Raw genomic sequence first — 17,026 nt, 5'->3', positions numbered from 1 at the left:
TCCTGCCATGTGTTTCCTGTTTATGTTAAAGTTTGGGGTGGGAGGGTGTTATCAAGTAGTGATGCTTTCCCATGTTAACCACTTACTAAATTGATTGTATTAATAATCTGAGGATGGTAGGAATGCCAGTGACATTTGCTTAAGCCAGGTCCAGAAATGTACTTTGAGGGTTTGGAAAGTCTACTTCAAGAGAAAGGCAAATATTTAAAGCCCCAGAATTATTTTTTAGCTTGACTCGTCCCACATGGGAGAAAAATTTCCCCTGCATCTCTTTGCTGCTTTCTGCATGTCCTCAGAAGCACTCTCCCAAGAAACACCCCTCACTTTCCCTTTTAATAAATGTGGGGGCATGAACAATGGAAAAGGTGAGTGGTGCAAAGAAAACAGGTTCTTTTCGTTTCCTCTCTCTCTCTCTCTCACACACACACACACACCCACCCCTGCCTGCTGATTAGCAGCCTAGTCTATGGAACTGAGCAGCAGATGGTTTTGTTCTTCTGAGGGTGGCTGAAATAACAAGAAAGAACTGACTGGAACCACAAAATACTATAAATACTGCACAAATACTACCTATCACACATTTATGAATCATGGGTTCACTGACTCATTGACTTTTGCCTCTTGGCTCTTCAAAGATGTGACCTCTGTGAGTTTGCACATGAGGGGGATGCAGCCTGTGGGCTAAAATGTTCTCCAAGCTTGCCTTGGAATCTAGATGTAGTGAATAGTGTGTCTGGCAAAATCAAACAGATGGATATGACATGCTAAAACCAGTTAATGGATGCCTATGTACACTTCCCAGTTTTCTTATCAAATCCTGTCCACATCAAGACTTGCATGTACCTAAATGTTAATTAACGGATGATAAAATATATCTGATGGACTTTCCTCTTTCCATTCCTTTAGTGAGCAATACCCAGTGGACTTACTCAGGTTTTGTGTTTATGAACCAGAGAATTCTAAGCTCATGTTATTGATGCTCTAGTTGTTCTTCCCCTAGCAGTATTGAGCAAAGCTTTTACTTGGAGATTCCCAACGCTCACATAACTGTCACATGAAGAATCCTCAGATAACTTTAAAAATTGGCATAGGAGAAGATGGAATTATCTGAACTTATTAAATCTAAAAGTTAATTTGATGTAATAACTGGAGCTTTGTTTTGTTTCTTCACAGTAGGCTTTCTTCTCTTTGTATGTCAACTCTGTTGACATCCAACCAACCAGGGAGCAAAAATGAAACTCTGTGGTATTGCACAGGAAGCCCAAGCCTAGGGTGCAATAACATAGCAACACTGCCTTCTTATCCCAACTATATTCAGTTGTGCCATGCTTCCTAGGGGATCGTTTCAGGCATTATCATAAAGTCATTCCAGGAGTTCTGTTTAGTTTTAATTTTAGGTTGCTTTTATAATGTTTAAAAATAGATTTCTTTATTTAAAACATTTATAAGTTGCCTATCTTGCCCATGGCATCTCTAGACAGCTAACAATAAAGCAATTAAAAACATTATAAAAGCATGTTATTAATAATTAATTGATTAAAGCATTTTGTTGCAGTTATTATCTAGCAGCTGCTGAATGACCATCTCTGTACTTCCAGTCTCTCCCAGATACTGAGAACTGGAGATAGTGATGAGATGAAAGCAGTGCCTGGTAAAAAGGGTATGGTGGCATCTGTATCAATACTGAAGAACACATACTACTGTACAGCAATTGCTAGAGTTGAATAGGGCTGGTGGCTGGCAGCCATGTTCAAATTCCCACTCAGCCTCACTCAGTGTCAGGGTTCACAGCCAGGATGCAGGTGGCCAGAGAAAAGTCAAGACAAGAACAACAGAGACACCAGGACATGGGCAACAGAACTTCAGGAAAGACGGAATCTAAAAGCCAGTTTTAAAGGAAAGTCCAAATCATGGTCATGGTACAGGCTGAGGTCAGGAACACAAAGAATGCATGAGGGCAGAACAAAAATAGGGTCAGGAACAAGCCAAGGGTTGAGAACTAGGAAGACACCCAGAGGTACCTTGGAGAGGATAATAGGCAGGACACACAGCACAATAGGAACCAGGTGCTGCAAGGGTCAGGCAAGAGGGAGGAGCTGGACCACAGCTTGCAGGAAGCCCTCCCTGCGTTACTGAGGCAACACTGCAAGGCAGGATATAGATCAGGAAAGAGACAGGCATGACTGCAAGGCACCATGGAAAGGCAGAGACCAGGAACAAGAACATGCAGGCAAAGCAGCAAACAGGAGGACCCGCACTGCTGAAACAACATCAGGAGCCACTGCAGGAACCAGGAGCAGGCACTGCAGCTAGAGGAAAACCCATGTTTCTGCAGCCAGTTCTAGAGGGAAGAGCTTGCTCTCATACAGCTCTTCCCCAAGGACTCTCAGCTGGCACTCATCAGTAAAATGTGAGCTCCAGCTTGGGACTCATCCTGCAAATCCAGTGGTAGTTGTCCTGGTTCTGGCAACCAGAACAGTCCATGTTCTGATTTTCAACCATGGAAGTCCCCAGCCAATGTTGGGCCAGTCTTCCTCTCTCAGCTGTATCTATCTCAAGTGGTTGCTACTAGGCTAAAACTGAGGGAAGAAGAACTATGTATGTCACTAGGGCTGGCATCCAGGGTAGGCATGGTGACCAACCCTGGAGCAGGGATGCAACCTGTTTGTTCACTTGCTCTCTTTCTATTTTACCATTGCATCCCGTTTATTCACTTGCTATCTTTCTGGTCCAGACAATGGTAGTAGTAAAAAGGAGCAACAGTAGATGCCATTGCCTGCTTGATCACTGTCTCACTGTATGTCAAACAAGCAGATGGTAGCAATGATGAGAAAGAGGCATCACCAGCTAGTGACAATTGTGGTGAAAAGGTAGAATTACGGAGGGGACCCATTGAGGTTAACTTGCCTGTGAGCTAGCAAAAGCCTGGAGCTGCCATTGTATGCCACCTGGAACTCCTTTGTAGAAAGGTGGAACATAGATTTAATAAGATAGACATCCAAATAATAGGGAGAAATAGCAAGCATGTCAATATTCAGGCTGATTCTGATTTTACCTAAGACTCTGCACATCTTTCTTCTGTGTTGTTTCAACAGGTCTGTATCAATTTTTAAGGCTTTATAAAGTTGAGTTGCACTGAGTTATTCCATTTGACATATTCCGCTGTTAAGAACATTATTCTTTGCTGCTGATTCTATTTCTTGTTTGGCCTTAAATAGCATGCTTGGCTTATTGTATGCTTTTTAAAAAAAAAGTAATATTTTTTTTTATATATCTAGACAGCTAACAATAAAGGCACCAGGCTAAGACCTTTTTGTTTAAAACTTATTTTAATTGTTAATTTATTGGTATTTATAGGATTTTAAATCTTTTAAGCCGAGATGCACCAGGTTTTAATATTTTTGTTGTATAACTGTTATATTTGTATATTTTGTTTTTGTTGTGAACTGCCCCGAGGCTTTGTTGTGATGGGGGCAGCATAAAAATGTTTTAAATAATGTTAAATAATGTTTTAAATAAATAGGTGGTGTTAGTGTGTGCATGTGCTGTACTGAAACAAGAATATTATCCTCTTTTGGTTTTAATGTTGTGAAAAATCAATATTATCTGTTAAAATGTTCCAAATAAATAAATCTGTACTTATAAATCTGGGAGCATGCCAATAAAATTCTTTTCTTAGATCATCCATTTGATAGTACACAGGGTTAGTAGAGTTGATACTTTAGATCTGGGTCCTATTATGCTACCTCTTGTTCCAACTTGTTAAATGGAGACCGATGCATCACGCGATCTAGGATAGTATGATTTTCTGTCATTTGAGTAATGCTAAATTAAACAAGGATGGCATTTTTGCTCCACATTTGGCTGAATTGCTCTGGATTCCATTTTAAAATCATGAATGTTCTTTTGTTGTTTGTTCCCTTCTAAGACAACAATTAAAGGTGAACAAGTAGAATTATTAAAATGCCTAAGTTTGCTTTGCCTGGACAGTTTAAAAGATCATTCAAGAAATTGCTCCTGGATTTCTTTAAATTAGCACTGTGTCAGGATTACATATGGTGTAAACAAGTGCATTCATGAAGCTATGGTTGCACATATGTATATTATGTTTGTGTTTTGTAATATTCTTCAGTTAGATGTGGAATTAATTTCACAGAACCGCTTATCAATAAAAATAGGACCAGTTAGTGTGTTTTATCGAAAGATCTCATATGACTTTTACATAGTACAAATTAGAATAGAGCTCTAGTTTGTTGAGAAGTTACAACTAAATATTGTAATTTTTTTAAAGATGGGTTACTCAAAAGTCTAACTTGTGCTTTTAGATATGTGATGTTTGACACATTTAAAACAACAGTTAATAATGAAACCATTGTGAGAGAGAAATTAGTTTTCCTCCATGCTGAAAAAGGGTTTCAAATATATTTTAATTCTGGCATTTTGGAGGCAGCATTACATTTGATATGAAGCCTTGGCTTAGATACCTAACAGTGTAACAAATCTTTGTGTCATTCAGGCATTTAGAGTTTTCTCTCCAAAGGTGCAGTGGGGTCATCCATAGAACTGAAATCGCTTTTGGTGTCTAAACTTCATGCTCTGGAGTGATTGATTAAAGCTAAGTTTCTTTTGGACAGGTACATAATGTAATCAATGCTGATGAATGATGGGCCCTTTATACTGGTGCAGTTATGTCACATTTTTTTAAAAAACTGCCTATCATCTACCTTGAAGTTGTCATGTAAAACATTACCACTGTAAATTATCTTATGATAACAAGGCTTCCTGAATATGAGGATTTTGGGGGGGAAAAACAAATTATTTTTAAAAGAATTTTCCACCTGACTTTAATAACTTTGCTTACAGGAGACTTAGAAAACTCTCATAGCATTGAAAATGTAAAGTATTTTTCTCTGATAAATTGCAGTTGTATAGTATATATAGTGAGTGTACCTGGATTCAAATGGCTATTGCATTCATCAAGAACTCTTTCTCTCCCCACCCCCCAGGCATTGCATTTGATGCAAAAAAAAGGGGGGGTATCATGAGAAAAGACAGTAATCAGTACAAGATTTTCCTTGAGATGACAAGTGACCCTGTTCTTGTTGTCAACATGTTCTATGAAAATTAATGTAATCTGAATGGGGTGTAATCTAAGAAACATGACACTGATTTCAGCAATTAGGACTATCAAATAACTGTTGGTATTTTTGCTGTTATTGCAGATAAATACTTTGTGATATCATGTTATTTGAAGTACCAAGATTTTTTGTTGTTGTTAGTCTTGAAGTCGTGTCCGACCCATCGTGACCCCATGGACAACATTCCTCCAGGCCTTCCTGTCCTCCACCATCCCCCGGAGTCCACTCAAGCTCACACCAACTGCTTCAGTGACTCCATCTAGCCACCTCATCCTCTGCCGTCCCCTTCTTCTTTTGCCATCTATTGTTCCCAGCGCACTTCAATTTTAATAATCATAAACTGTTAAAATTATTGACACAATTTTTTAAAAGCAAGCATACATTTAGCATGATAGCTACTGAACGCTGTTGCCTGACAGCTTACATCAGAATAGACATGAGCAGAACTGAACTGTGTTGTATACGCTTAGTGGGAAAATGTCTGAGCATAATTGCAAAATAGGCTTGCCCACTTTGCTCTCTTTATCCTGAGCCCCACCTTCTTCCTTTGGCTCATCCGTTGCTGGAATGTGGCCCCAAATTTCCAAAATTGGAGTTCAGCTCCCTGGTTAAAAAAAAAAAAAAAAGATTCATGTTCCCTGATCTACAGACAAGTGTTATATGCATATATATATATATATATATATATATATATATATATCTGTTTTAAGATATATAGCTTTTGTAATCCAACCTTCTTTCACTACTGGAAAAGTATCAGTAGAAGTGGTCTTAGACTCATAGTGTGCTGTTATGTAGGTCCTGATTGTTTATGCTTTCTGCATGCATTGCCTTCATTGATGGGATTGGTTTGGTCCTCCTCATAATTGTTATGGTACCTTCAGGCAGAAGAAGTAAATGGAGAATTACATTAACTACCTATTCCATCTGATTATAGGCATCTTTCAACACCAAGTGACTGATTGTAGTATAATACATTTAGAGGTCACCTATTCTTCTGGTCTTCTCCATCATACAGGATTGGTTAACTGAATGCAAGTCTGTCTGTCTCTCTTTCCATCTTTCTGTCTGTCCATCCTTTCATCTGTCCTTCCTTCCTTCCTTTCTGTTAGAACCTACTAAGTCAATATTTTTTTCCAAAACAATTTTGCTTCAGATTTGTAAAGCCAGTGTTTCTGTGGTAATTGTTTTGTCTGTGATTTCCTTCAACCTTCATTTAATTTGGAAGACTCCATCCTGGACTGCTTGAGGGAGAAGGCTGTCTGGTATATTTAACAGAACATATCTGTATCCTGCTGACCATAGAAGGGATGAGCACTGGTTACATTAAGTCAAGAGGGCTAATGAGAGTCACATTAAAAAAACAACCTTGTTATCCATTGAAAATATTCCTGGGCATAGGATGGCTGAGAAAGTCCAACGTTCTAATTAACTAAGCTCAATAGCAGAATGAGTACACTTATGGCACACTTACCAGTTATTTGCGACTATAATTGCAGGGGTGTAAATGCATGACCACTTTTCTGTGTTGTTACCTAGGTACCCAGACCCTTACACAGCATACTTCCTACTTGGCAGTGATCCAGAATTTGTTGTATCGCCTCAAGCTGGGGAACTTCTTCCACTTGATACGGCAGGCACCTGCATAACTGTTGGATTTAAGCCCAGTATGTACAGCAAGAAACATAAAGCAACATTAGTAATACAGGTGAGCCCTAACAATGGGATGCTTGAGAGGGGGCTTTGCTGTAGCACGCTCATGGACTTCATGGTTTGCTTCCCAAATAAATGCTGTAAATGGTTTTTCCTGCAGCTAGGTTTTCCTGCTAGTAAAATTGATCTACTTTGCTGTAACAAAGCATTTGAAAAAATATGTTGTGTTCTTGGTTGCACCAGTCTTTAAAGATGTATGTTAAGGTTTTCTTCCTAGTGCAAGGAAAAATAGAAGTAGAGTTTCAAATCAGTGAAGGAAATATGATCATGAAATAGAAGCAGTTTCTGTTTGTTCACTGCATTATCTGAAGAAGAAACTCCAAAGTATCTTGACCAATTATATTTATGATCAAAGGTTTCTTGCAGAGTTCTTTTACCTTCTTGATTTTGAATTCCTCTTCTCTAATCTCTTGTGCTTAGGAAGTGCTGGTCAGCCTCTTTCAGTGATTTTGGACACCCCTTGGACTGATGGTGATTCCTCAGGTTTACTTGGGCATCCCTGTTTTGCTGCTGTGACTGGAGGATGCTTATGCATGGAAGCATTATATAAACAGATCTCCTTAGAGTTAGCAGAATATGCTGGTAATTCAGGTCATTCCCTACTGTGGAAGATTAGGTATTGCTGGCAGCTGTAAAAAGGGTTGTAAAGCTGTAAATGGAACAGTAATTTGTAGCAACATATAAACCATATGGGGAAAGGGAAGAGAAAAATCCCAAAACCCAGTATAAATTCTGGGGGTAAGAGTTATCGTCAAGTCTGAAATCTGGATAAGAGTTGAATGTGTTTCTAATAACTCACTTTCCTTGATGTTACTGCAGTTTTCTCTGATCAGCTGCTAATCAGAGACAGCCCTTGCTGTGTGCTGACACAAGGGCTCATTTTGTCATCAGGAAGAAAGAAAAGCAACAAATTGCCAGATGTCATGGTGGAAGAGGAGCATTTCTCTCTTAGAATCATAGAATATTAGAATTGGAAGGGGCCAAGAAGGCAATTGGACAATTCTCTGCTTGTGCAGGACAGCAAGTTACATCATCCCACTTAGAGGACTGTCCAGTTTTGCTTTGAATGTCCCTAGTGTGGGAGAACCTCCAACCACTCTTGGCAACTGATTTCACTGTCATATTTCTAACCAGAATCTGGCTTCCTCTAACTTAAGTTCATTATTCTGTGTCCTAGGGATGAGAGAAAAGGTTTCTTGTCCTCCCTCTTTGTACCAGCCTTTCAGGTACTTGTAGAGTGCTATCATATCTCCCCTCAGTCTTCTCTTCTCAAGGCTGAACATATCCATTTCTCTCAGTCTCCCCTCATAGGGCCTAGTTTTCAAACTCTAGGTCATTTTTGTTGCTCTCCTCTAAACCCTTTCTAATTTTTCTTCATCTTTCTTAAATCTTGGTGCCCAAACTAGACACAGTATTCCAGGTAAGGCCTGAAGTAGACATCAAAGTTTATTTTTGTTATGCCCCAGTTTTCTTCCTACATGTTCTGGAAGACTGATGTTAGGCCCTGCCTGAGGTTTTTTCTCTGTTGAAATGCATATGTCTTTGTCAGGTGATGGTTTGTCATGCTGCACATCTCCCTTCCCTGTATGTGTCAGTTTAAAGACCTCTTGATGGCCTTATTTAGTGGCCAAACACATGCTTTCCATTCTCTTTGAAGTGCAGCCCATCCTTTGCCAATTGTCTGTTCCAGAAACCTTAGCTTGTAGTCCCAGAATCCAAATATCTATTTATGACACCATCATTGTAGCCAGTCATTCACTTCAAGGATTTTTATTTCCCCATCAGTTCCTCTTTCACATACTGGTAGGATGGGAGAGAAGACTATCTGGGTCCCAGTGTTTCTGATTTTCCTTCCTAGAGCTTCAAAGTCTCATGTTATATCATCAAAGCTTCTCCAGGCAGGGTTGGTGTTCCCATGTGGATGAGAAGTATTTGTCAGTGGGTTGTTTGAGGTACATCCATCTATAGGTTATATCATTAATCCTGGCTCCAGAGGGACAGCATATCTGACAATTTTCTGGCTCATGGCATACATATTTTTCCATTCTGCAGAGTAGGGAATGTCCCACAACTAACACTCTATTATTATTATTATTATTATTATTATTATTATTATTATTATTATTATTATTGCAATCTGTAACATTTCTCTCATTTGATTGTCTTTTATCCTCAGTGTGTCATGAAGTTCATTCACAGCTGGTTGTTCATCTGTCTCTTCTGTTAGTGACTGAAAACAGTTTGAAAGTACCCTTCCAGGATTCTCCTCTTCTCCCTCAGCTTGCTGTGGCACTTCTTGCTTCTCTAATGCTCTTAGCTGTTACAGTTTCCTCCACTTTGTCTAAAAACTCTTCAGCTTCTTTTATTTACTTGAGGATGGACACTCACTGCTTTAATGCTCTCACCTCTTCCTCTACCTTGCACTTGTAGCATGTATAAGCCATGTTGACATGAGGCAGAAAAACAAACATTGAACAGATGTTGCACATCATCACTACCACAAAGTCTTCTCAGTCCATTCTTTCTGCCCCCTTCCTGATTCTAGCTTGCTGGGCCTCTTGTAACAACCAGTGCTTCCCCTGCCTTCCCTGAAGATTAACAATGAATGGGAGGGTGTTACAAGGAAAAGAACAGAGCAGGGGGAGAGACAAACTAAAGGGGGAAAGAAGTGAAGAGAAAAAAGTTTAAAAATGGGAGGAAAGGGAAAAAATAGGGACCTCCCCCATTTGCTTGCTTACCTGGGAGCTTGGTTGCTTGTATCCCAGAGGCCCTAGACCAACTGGGGCAGCTTTCCCTGGTCTGCTCGGCTAGGAGTCAGGAACCAGAATGACTCGCCCCACCCACCCCCTTGATGGTCGATTTGCTGCCTTTCCAAATGGTGTGTGTATGTGCATGCTTGCAAGAATGGAAGCCTCTGTGAGTGTGTGTGTGGGATATGGATCAAATGTATTTGTGTAGCTGGGAACATGTTCCTGAAGTTGTATCTATGAGTCCACTTCGGTTACCTGGAGCCAATGTGGCTTTTGGGCCGAAAAAAATATAGTGGGCTCTTAGGCCATCCTTGCACTATATTCATAGAACTAAAATAACTTTTAAAATGTTGATTCAGAGGTGAAATAGTGCTTTCCTGGTGGTAGAAGGTGGTGGGATAGCATTGCTGTCATTTTTGAAAATGTTGTACATGCATTGCCACTCAGCAACACATGCCATGGACGCTAAGGTACCATTTATCAATTCCTGGTTGATGGCTATTGGTGGTACCATGTTTGAAGCGAGCCTATGAGGCTGATGTTGGGAAAGGAGAACAGAAATTCAGCATTCTTAAATTTGAACATGTTCAGTTGACTTACACAAACAAAACATTGCTTTATCTATGTGTTTGTTTATTTCTATGTTGTTGTTTGCTAACATAACCTAAAGATGCCTTAGGACTAAAAAAAAAGAATAACAAACCCCTCCATAAGAACATTATATGAAAATCAGCACAATTAAAATTAGAATTATGTATTTTTAAAAAATTTAGATGTAGCTTTTGTCTAAAATAATTTTGTAATTCTTCCAACTTAATTCAAATATAGTTCCACTGTTTACAGGCTTCAGATTGTAGGTAGCAGTCATATATTTGTGTACATATTTACATAGACAAAAGAAAGTGTTATATAAAATGCTTGATTATAACAAATAAAGGTAATTTAGTCATAAATACTTATATCAAAATGAGAAATGGTGTTAAGAGCAATTGATTGACAACTCTTATTTAAATCCAAAACTCATAGATAAGAATAATGGGGTTAATTTTTCTTAAATATTTTTTTTGAGCAAGAATGATTTCTTCGTAGCTTTATGAATCTGTTACATTGTAAGTTCAGCTGATATAATCTCTTCTCTGACCTTGAAATATCCAAGAAATATAAACCATTTAACCTTGTGCAGGAATTAATAAAGCAGTTAGCTCATCTTAGAGAATGCTATTTAATTTTTGCCAGTGTTATCTTCGGGTATAAAGAATTTGGGCTGGTTCAAATCAGTATCTGCATTATATTTCATTTCATTTCATATAAAATGAAATGTGTTTCTCATTGTATATTATTAAATGTGGTTTTCAGCAGGGATTTAATAATTGTGCAGCTCAGTCTTATGGAAATTTCCCCAGCAGCAAGTCCCACCAGGCTCCTGCGCACTAAGTAAATGTGCACAGGATTGTAGCTCCTGGCATTTTGTATAAATAATACTTAATGTAAATGAGATTTGGGGGATGGATTCTTTTTTTCTTTTAGGATTTTGTCAACAAACTCACATTATGGTAATCTGATCTATTGTACATAATTAGTATCGAAAAATGTTGATCATGACTTGTACAATGGAAGACCTGCAATTATATCTCTGTACAGAATGATCTTGTATATAATTTCAATCAAGCACCAGGCATCATAATAGTCTATTCCATTCCCATCCATCTACTTGAGTTTCTCTGGACACCATCACCCAGCGTTCCATGAGTGCTTTGGGGCCCCTTGACTCTAAGTATGTTTAGTACCACTGCAAACGTCATGGTTCTCCCCAGTCTGCTGATACTTCCTACTCGTGCATGGGTTATCTTGTTTAGCTACATAATCAATAGCACTTATGCCAGAATATCAGTAATAAAAGGAATGATTGATTCAGAGTCAACCTTAATCTGCCTTTTAAGCCAAGAATATAGTTATTTCATGGCAGTAAAAGTGGAAGCGTGTACCCAAAACAATGAGTGCTAAAACATTGCAAATGTCCAGATCTAGCTTTAAAATATTCTTTAAAGGAAATCTGATTGTTAGAAATTCTTTCAACCCCAGCTGTTTCCTAATTAATGACAGTTTTCCTAACTAGCACCTTACGGACAGTACACATGATTACTTTAGGCATTTGTTATTCTCACTTTCAGACCTGTACTAAATTTCTTGTTGGATTCTGAAAATGAAGTTCGGTTTAAAAACTGTATGGATCTGAATTAGATACAATTGAGTTAGATCTGAATCAGAAACAATGTGAATGAATATTACCAGTACTGAAAATATGCTCTATCCTATAAAGATGTTGGTGGCCATACTGAAAGGGTTATTTCCCCCCCTATCAAATGGGAAACAGGCATTTTTGTCACTCATAATAGTCATCTCAAGGCAGACTAAGCACACAGCTCTCTGAAGTCTCCCCTGGCTCATATTAAAATCCAAAAGGGAGAAGAAATCCTCTTTCCCTGAGAGCCTCATGAGCCACAAAACCCTTCTGATGCCTTTTAAGCTCCACTTACAAGTTCAGCTGGTAACAGCAGCAGCAAAGTTTCCCTGAATACAGCGAGAAGGTCTTCCCCCTCTCCTCTCTGGCAGTGGTTAAATTGTTTAGCAATGTTGGTAGTTGGGGCTAAACCCCCCCCCAATATTTTCTGGATTGCCCAGTTTGGGGAGGTAGGTGGCATTTTGCCAACTAAAATGGTTCAAATGTTCCAGGGCAAGGGGACACATCATCATAACTGCTTTCTATTTTTTTTTTCATTTTTTTCTTTAATTACTGGTAGCTTCAGTGACAGCACTGCTAATGGAGCTCCAGCTGTTGACTCATGAATGTACCTCATGAATGCAAGAATTCCCAAAGCATTTTGGAAAGATAGGGTGACATTAAACAGTTCTGCTCCTAATATTGATAAAGGAATAAAATGGAGAGGAAATTACAGCTCCTACTTCACTCACTCCCCATGGAAAAAGATTTGGAGGTTCAGGATCATGTCCCTGAAAACTACCAGACTGCTCTTCCTGATCTTCCATCTGCAAATGTGGCTGGTGTATTGGGATGTCTGGTTTCATCCAGCCAGAAGCACTCTGAAATACTGTGCTTTGTAATGCCTCTTGTGTTCATGTGCTCTTCCGAAGTATGTACCTCCCTGGTGGAGGGAGAGAGAGAACTTCCTGTTTTCCTCTCTGAATTCCTGGAGTATCACCCTTTCCTCTTCCTGGCCAATAAATGACATTTGAAAGGAAGAAGATGTGTACTTCACTCACGTGTATATCAATTTGATGTTGGCTCAGAAATAAGGCAGTGCTATTCCTAGTTGTGAGAGGGAGGGAAGCAGTTCAGCTTATTTCAAATCCTGAAGCAGTGTGAACTACATCCCCTCTTATCTAAATCTTAAACATCCACTTTTTCCTAGTGAATGCAGCATATGTATTCACTTTTAGCTGAATTCTTGTCATGTAGATAAAATAGAAAAGCAAAACATTTTGCCTTTAAGTCGTTTAACCCAACACTTAAAAGTCATTTGTACATTTTAACTTGGGTATGTGTATGGCATCTAAAGCCCAGAATGTCTGATTTTGAAGAGGCAAAAAATTATCTCTCCATTTCAACCCATTATTTCTCTTGAGTGACTATACAACTGGGGGAACTTTTGGGACTTTCCCCCAAACAAGTGATATGTTATAGCCCCTAATATGGGAGGATTGTGTCATGTTTTTAATTACTATATTGATAATTTGGAATTTGCCAGTCTTTGCCAAACCGAGGTGGTCCCCTCCATCAGCACTTGTTCCAGTGTTGGTACAATGCCTACAAGGTCATCAGTGTAAAGCTTGAACCAGTGTAAAGGATTGCAAGATTTGCAGTTAGCATATTTTCTGTGGTGTTTGGATAGAGCTGAAATCCATTTTGCTCAATCATTTAATTACAGTCAGCAGATACTAGCTAGGGACTAAGATGGTTTATCCTAAATCACTTGTATAATGAATAATGTAACTGGGTCTCTTCAGCATGTTACTGCACATAGCAAAAGATCTAGATAATCCCAGTGGCTTCATATAGAAATTGAGCATTACCAAGGACAGTCTGGAGCACAATGGTAGCTCACAGGAAACAATCCAAATGTCTGTGAAATAATGCCTGACATGATCTTCCGAGACTGTCTTGGTAGGAAAGAATGGAGGCAGCATAAATCTGTGCTTGATGTTTAGGTCTCATTCCAATGTAACACCAAAGCATAGTTGATCCCTAAAATGATGCATTGCTGTGAGGCTTATGTGCAGCTGTGAGGAGGAGTTTGGAATCTTCCATTTGTTTAAAATTAACTTCAGCCAGTTGTGATATCTAGCCCAGGCAAACGCTGGTTAGTTTTCATTATGGTTCATTCCAACAAACCAACTTCAAAGTGTACTTATGAAATCAGCTTATTTCATTTAACTGTACTCAAGTCTAACCACAGTTTAGAGTTTGGATAATACACTTAAACCGTAAAGCAGAGGTGGACATTCCCAGTGTTGTGGCTCCACATAAACAGAAAATGCACAAATCCAGGTGGCATTGTGCCTGATTTCTCATCATCCTAAATCATCCTAAATCACAGCTGAGCACGAAATACTGTAATACTCCATATCTGCTGACTAGCTACAGTGAGCTAGAGCAATTCAGGATATATGTGTTGTTCACCTAGAACAACTGGTCATTTTATTTCTGTACAAACCTACAATGGTGTGTCTATTGGAGGGTGCTATTGCCCAACTTTCTTTTAGTAGTCCCATTAGGTGATGAGGAATGAAACACCAGCAGTTCTGAACAGATGTGTATCATCATAACTGAAATAAGCTGCAGGGGGTCTTAGGCAAATTCTTGTGCAATTCATTTTATGAATCCCACATGGGGTGTGATCTTTAACAAACTGAAGGTCCTTAGGAAAGGAGTTATTGTTGTTATTGTTGTAGCAATTCATATGTTGCTATCTTACCTCCTCTGAAGAATGGCTTTGAATGTCTGAAACAAGTGGGAGGAACTGTTCTGTCTGAGACAGAGAATAGGCAGTACAGGCTAGTACCACAAACCGATACTGTTGTTGCATATGCTATAACCCCACCCCACTCTGTTCTGAGGCTGGAGACACATGCATAAGACAAGATAGATTAGGGCAGGGTCTTTGTACAGCGTGTATACAAATCTATGGCAATGTGTGCAATGCTAAGCAGGGGAGCACTCCTGTTTCTCTGTCAAAAATGAGACTTTTTGCTATATGATGTATCCACATGTCTCACTCCAGTTTCAGTTTTTGATATGGAATTCTCTGAGCTGATTTTTCTACCTATAATGTGAGATGACTCACTTAACCCAATCTAAGATGCTAAAAGTTGATGCAGTTTATTTCAAATACCCCATTAATCCCTGGGGTACAAACAAAGCCAGCAGCCCATTTGTTATTTTGGCTTACCTCCTGCTGTGCAATAATTCCCTCAAAACTGCATCCCAAACTGTTGTACATTAACAAGAGTTTAGATTACCTAGAGCGCCAGACAGTATGCGTATTTTTAACATGCTGCTCTTAGTTCATAAAATGAAATGTTCTCCCCTGCTTATTATGCATGGTAATGTGTTCTTCTACCATGGTGCAGTTCCGGTAATGTGGCTTTTTGAGTCACCCCCTATGTGGGGAACAATGAATGACCTAATTACAGGCATTGTGGTAGATAACTGTTGTATGGTTCAAAGTAAATGACTATGAACACCTCCACTGCTGAAACGTCTCCTTTGTGTTTTCAGACAGCAGCAATGCAGTGGATGTATGAGATCAATGGCCTGCCGCCAGAAACAGTGCCACCAACTGCATCAGCAAAGGTGGATTGCGGGAATACACACGTAAGATCAGCAGTGGTGCGCCAACGTAACTTTGTACGTGAGAATATGAAACTGTTATCCACTGGAGTGTCTTCCACTATCAAAGGAGCACCTCTCGTATCAAGAGCAAAATGAAATGAACAATGTCTGCATTTTAAACAAAAATGGTATTTTCTGCAACAAACATTAACAGATACCGTTATATACCACACATAATATATATACTGGATTGTAAAATAAATTCTGTAGCAATTATGCTCGTGAACAAGTAGGTGTAGAGGTTTGTTTCTTCTTCTTGGAGAAGGTGATAGAATCTTCGCCTGTGTTTTTCTGATCTTTTGGATTTGATGGCTATCCTCCCCTGCCCCTGCCTGGCACCATTCTCGCAATGCCCTGACTATAGCATAACACTGTATCTGTTTTTAACATAGTGATGAAAATGCAATAAGCAGGCCAAATATACAATACAGCTACAAGCCACAACTGATAGCACGGAAGCTAAAAAGAGCACTTAGAAAGGGGCTGCTCAGCATTAAAGTCATTTTGATGTTCTTCATAATGAATGCATTGTACTTTTCACTACAATGACACCTGGAATGCCAATGCAATAGCAATGATCTCTAGAAATGCTAGTTTTGTTGCTTTCTCTCTGCATCCTGTTTCCCTTTTTGCAGACTACCCCTAAGAATTTCAGATTTTAAAAAGTTGTTTCAAGCATTGCAAACAGCATGGGCATTTGGAATGCATGCCCCGCAGGAGGCATTTATAATATTGATGATGTGGAACTGGTGGAGGCTACTGATATACTGTCTCTGCTGTGTCAGCTTCATTGGCAGGAGTACAGTGAAATATCAGTTGCACAAGAATGGAGAGATTCTGGCTGAGCTATACTTGGCAGAGAAATGCTGTAAGACACACTTAAATTCAGTCAGTCATGAAGGCTGCTAGGATCTGGATCAACTCCCAACATACATTAGAGCATTCAACAAGTGGTGCTTCCTCACAATAAGATATATGGCCACTATGAACATGAATTGGCATGACGTGAGTCCGGTCCTGTATGAATTATGGCTGTGATCTATGTTAATGCTATATTGACATCAGATTTTCATCTGGACTTAGTTGCACAGGGAACGTTGCATCAACTGTGCTGAACCTTGCTAGTTTTGGGGGATTGTAAGGTAAGTGCATGCTCCAGAGTATGTGCAGAAAAAGGGACTTGCATGTTTCAGATGGGACTGTTCTGCATGGAGGAGGGGACTTGTGCAAAAGTCTTTATAATTGTGTCTTTTGTTCCATGTTTGATGTCACATATTTCAGGTTTAGCACTGGTGATGCAGGAAGTTCTGATTAGAGGGCATGAACTTAGTGTAGAGGTGACCAATTCTGCATTTCATTTTATGGAGCAATCTGCAGCCCCGGACATGATGGAAAACTATATACCTTACAGTCTGTGAGGAACCTTTTATTTCTTTGCTTCATGGGTCAAACAAGGTCAAAATTCTATGCTGAGTGAAACTGCACAATACATTTAAGTGTATCACCAACACCTT

General features: G+C 39.3%; 1 protein-coding gene across 11 annotated transcripts in view; it reads left to right on the top strand.

Moving 5' to 3' along the window:
- Positions 1-15,741, top strand: part of CFAP47 (cilia and flagella associated protein 47) — a 260,884-nt gene extending 245,143 nt beyond the window's left edge. For all 11 annotated transcript variants that reach the window (XM_044441887.1, XM_044441885.1, XM_044441877.1 and 8 more), the window contains 2 exons: positions 6,678-6,846; positions 15,399-15,741. In XM_044441887.1, the coding sequence (XP_044297822.1) occupies positions 6,678-6,846; positions 15,399-15,608 (379 nt within the window). In that variant the 3' untranslated portion in view covers positions 15,609-15,741. The remainder of the gene's footprint in view (positions 1-6,677; positions 6,847-15,398) is intronic.
- The last annotated feature ends 1,285 nt before the right edge of the window (positions 15,742-17,026 follow it).

The sequence above is a fragment of the Varanus komodoensis genome, unplaced genomic scaffold, assembly GCF_004798865.1.
Source record: "Varanus komodoensis strain SLA01 unplaced genomic scaffold, ASM479886v1 scaffold4, whole genome shotgun sequence".
Classification (NCBI taxonomy): Eukaryota; Metazoa; Chordata; class Lepidosauria; order Squamata; family Varanidae; genus Varanus; species Varanus komodoensis.
This window is presented reverse-complemented; position numbering and strand designations above follow the sequence as displayed.